The following is a 4178-nucleotide window of genomic DNA, read 5'->3' as shown; positions in this document are numbered from 1 at the left end:
ACGAGGTATGAACAAGTACAAGGGAATGGAATTAGTTGAAGAATTGATATGACGAATGGGCTAACCAAACAGTGAAGGAAGGAGTGATTGATGAATCTTACACTAATTAGTTAGTAGTAACAGTTCACCTTCAGAGCATTTTGATAGAGTGGAGGGTATAGGGGCAGGAAGCAAACAAAGGACTCCGAATAAGAAGGGTTTATACCATTCATATTCAACCTTGTTTCAAGAAGATGTATAATTAAGGACAGTTTTCTTTCACTAGGTGGTGAGGTTCACCACTCCATCCTAAGGTTCACAAACCACTATAGTATTTTAGTACCTTCCCAAAAATACCCCCCTGGTTCACATCCAAAGCCCCCATGATGAATGAATTTCCATTCACCTTGATCTTAGCTAGGAAACTTGGTCCGTTAGTTAATACCTCTTTATATATTTCTACATCAGAATAGGTAAAAATAGTTTGACATAGCCTGTTTAAAATAATTCAAAACATTTGCAATTATTATAATGTAACTAACTTAAAATTTTAACAAAAATATCGTTAATTAAACTTTGTCATGTTGATTCTTTATTTTCCCCTACAAATTCAAGGAATTTGATTGGAAGTGAAGAAAATTTAAATCACTAGATTTAAAAAGTTTCTTCGTCTTATAACACATTTTTTTTTTTTTCCACTAATGATAGGTATCCAAGCCTTCCACTTGACTAGTCCAACAGACCTATACTAACCACTCAAATGCATGAACCATTCAACTTTCACCGAAAAGAGTGAAGCATCAAATGCCGTGTAAATTGTCCCAAAGAGGTAGGAGGCGAACTCAAAACTCAGAACCACAAGCATCCTCAGACAAATGTCCCTTGCCAACTTGGCTACCCCTTGGGGTTAATCTTATCATACAATCATTCTTCATTTTTCTCATGAAAATCACAATCATTCTGGTGAACAAAAAGGCCATGTTTGGTTGTCCAAATGAAGTTTTCTGCTGAGACACCAGAAATGGAGATTTTCACATAAAAACACCGTTTGGACAACAAAACCTAGCATAACAATGAAAATTCAGATATTATTTCCAGAAAACACCGTTGAGCAACTCATCATTTCTTTTCAGATAATATTTCCAGAAACACCGTTGCGCAAATCATTCTTTTCATTTAGGTTTACATCAAAAGGTATAATGGAAACAGAATCTATGTTTCAACAAGAAGCTTCTAATTTATCAGGTTTTGTTGCTGCAAAACATCAAAACCCTTCAACACACAGCCAACCCCTTTTTCTTTTTCTTTTTTTTGAATTTGATCCTCCACTTTTCTTTGATATCCTTTATTTACCCCATATCACTGCAGGGGAAAGTCCGAAGAGAATAAATATCAGTAATCACCTATTACTGCTGCCAGCCATACTGTTGATTCCGATTACCACCCATCATGTTTGAACCTCTGCCAACACTCGAACCTCCATATGGCCCCCCTTGAGTATATTTTGGAGCACCCCCTCCATAATTACTGCCACCCCCTCTGGGACCTGCACCAGATATACCACTTGCAGCATACGGAGGGCCACGCCCTTGCGGTGGATATGGTCCACCACTGTAACCTCCACCTTGACCTCCACGTCCACTGGTGTTTCCACTCTGGGGGTATCTGTTTGGTCCTCCGGAAGGCCCACGAGGCTTTCCATAGTGGTGGCTAGCTCCTGCTGGAATTGGAGGCTGGGAAGCATGCATTGGCTGGTTAGGACCTTGACGGAGCTGAGGATGTGCTTGTCCACTCTGCTGGATAGGAGGCAGGCGCGGATGCTGCTGTGCATGCTGCAGCTTCTGACGCTTTGCTGTTTCTTCGTGTTGGCGCTGCTGCTGTCGTTTTTTCTTTGTTTGGAACTCATGAGATGATTCATACTTAGGTAAGCTGTAAAATCCAAAGTTGGTCTAAAGTTATAACTAGAAACTACCAACTTTGAGAGCACATTTTGGCCAAACTCTAGGAATAAGGTCCGATGGTGCCAAAAGTTATAGGTTGGATGGAGAAGAATAAACATGAGGAAATTAAGAAAAATGAACCTTTTTGGATCACAAGGCAAGGGGTCAGTCCGAAAATACTCGGCATCAAGTGCATCCTTAGCGGATATTCTCTACATCAACAGAGCGGGACACACAAGCATTAAATCAATGAAATGTCAACAAAGACATCTTCCACTAATGACATGAAATTGAATAATTCAGCAGAACTGACATATGCAAAAACTAAGTAGAGAACATCACACAACTTCGGGCTGGATGAACTTGAGTACAGATCGGATGAACAAGGAGACCAAAACTATAAAATAAAAGAATGAAAAAACAAGAAAACTGATGCCAACAAATACACACTGCACACCATTAACTCAAGTTTTTCAAAGTCAAATCAGTTTCTTGAATTTGCTCAATTTGTTCATCATTGGTGTATAGTCCATTAGTCCCCACAATTATTAAGCAAGAAAGATGCAAGCATCATCATAGTATGATTACTACCCAAGTTACCATATAGATTCTACCCCCAAAAATCCATCAAATAGACTAAATGAACTATAGTAATTAGGGAAGAAAAGGCTATGCCACCTAAATTAACTATAGTAACTCCATTTAACCACCGGATACATAGACGGCAGCCAGAAGTTAGTGAGTAAAAAGTTTTGGAATTAAAATCCTTTGGACCCAAAAAGCAAACAGAGAAGTACTGCAATACTAGTTCATAAAAAAATTTGGAATGATGAGATGGAACTTTTATATATGCATTACATTCCATGTTCAAGATTTCACATATAGACATATTGAAACATCTGTACTATTTAACTGCTACAAAATGTGCATTAATTGTATGGTATCAATGTCCAAACTCCAGATTACAATCTTAGCAGAAAGAAAAAATGTCCAAATTACAATCACATGAACAAAATCGAAGAGTGACGCACAAAGATTTTGGTACGAATGACTCTTTTAAAAGATTTTCGAAAATAAAACCCTTCAAACAATGAAGATACTGGATAAACAGAATTACCATATCTGTTCAGCATAATGACTACTTTCAGGATACCTTAATGAAATTAGAGACAAATGAAAATGGAACCTTTTATTTTTTTTTTTTTCTGGATAGTACTTGTAGCAGGATAAAACAGGGGGGAAGAGGGTGAAAGAATACACTTTCAATTTTCAAAATCAAAGGGCTCAGAAAAAAAAAGGCCCAGAGACGAAAGTTAAGTAAAAAATTCCCAGCAACAATGAAAGCAAGCACAGCAAACAATGGAACACCCACAGCTAGAGATGAAAGCAAGGATTAATCTAACAAAAATCAAAGGTAAATACATCACAGCAAGCCAACCTCTTCCAGAAGACCTGGCACTGAACAACAGGAAATACCATCAGCCATTCAAAATGAACCCAAAACCAAACATAATGAACAAAATGCATGGCAGGCACAGCAGCAAATCATTTTATAAAGATAGAAATATTATGGCCCTCTCAGCCCAGTACAATTCCCCCAAGATACAGAATAGCATCAAGAAAAATGACTTGGCCAACTTACAAACCATTCTATTAACTTCTTTGGGCACTCATATAATTTAAAAAGGATGATTAAACTTGGGCATTCTCATACAATGAGGAATCTTCAAGACCCTAGGCAAATTCCTAAAACTACCCAACTCCAGTATTCCAGCCCCCCTTCATTGTCAGAGTGCGAAACAGAATGTAAATTTTCTCATGCCAAGAACACCATCCTTCCTATTTGTTACAGTAAGTGCAACCTCATCAACAGGACACAAGACAACCAGTAGAACAGATGTCCCTAACCTTTGCAATCTCAAAATCCTTCTTTCACACAAGAGCAGACCCCACTATTAGAAACCAACATGGTCGGCAAAGACCCTGATAGCATTAAAAGTATGGCAAACACCTCTATATACAAACTTTCCGTACATACATATTTCTTCAAGCGAACCATTTTCTACTTTAGGACTCAACACCAACACCCATACGCATCCAAATGTATTCCTCAACAAAGTGAAAGAGAACATATCCATACCCAGAAAATTAGCTTCAACAGGCCAAGTATTCTTAGCAGAATCTCTCCAACAACAGGCGTGACCTCTTCACCAAAGTAGAAGCATTCTTACATCCATTATCAGCAAGCACAGTTTGTGA

The 4178-nt window shown here is 38.2% G+C and overlaps 1 protein-coding gene across 1 annotated transcript; it reads right to left on the bottom strand.

The window, feature by feature from the left end:
• Nucleotides 1–1047: 1047 nt before the first annotated feature.
• On the bottom strand, nucleotides 1048–3405 carry LOC122089515 (cyclin-dependent kinase C-2-like). Its single transcript, XM_042659267.1, has 3 exons — nucleotides 3358–3405; nucleotides 2061–2131; nucleotides 1048–1908 (listed from the first exon to the last, which is right to left on the bottom strand). Exons 1-3 carry the CDS (start codon nucleotides 3403–3405, stop codon nucleotides 1386–1388), a joined length of 642 nt encoding a protein of 213 aa, XP_042515201.1. The 3' UTR covers nucleotides 1048–1385.
• Between the last annotated feature and the right edge of the window lie 773 nt (nucleotides 3406–4178).

This window comes from Macadamia integrifolia, chromosome 9, assembly GCF_013358625.1.
Source record: "Macadamia integrifolia cultivar HAES 741 chromosome 9, SCU_Mint_v3, whole genome shotgun sequence".
Lineage (NCBI taxonomy): Eukaryota > Viridiplantae > Streptophyta > Magnoliopsida > Proteales > Proteaceae > Macadamia > Macadamia integrifolia.
Note: the sequence above shows the minus strand (reverse complement) of the source record. Positions and strands in the feature narration are given on the sequence as shown.

Bases quoted from the DNA above. Each gene is read 5' to 3' on its own strand.
- LOC122089515 (XM_042659267.1), bottom strand. From the start codon at position 3,405: ATGGCTGATGGTATTTCCTGTTGTTCAGTGCCAGGTCTTCTGGAAGAG. The intron at 2,132-3,357 runs GTTGGCTTGCTG...CTGTTGATGTAG, and splicing joins TGCCAGGTCTTCTGGAAGAG to AGAATATCCGCTAAGGATGC. The intron at 1,909-2,060 runs GTTCATTTTTCT...TGGATTTTACAG, and splicing joins TTGCCTTGTGATCCAAAAAG to CTTACCTAAGTATGAATCAT.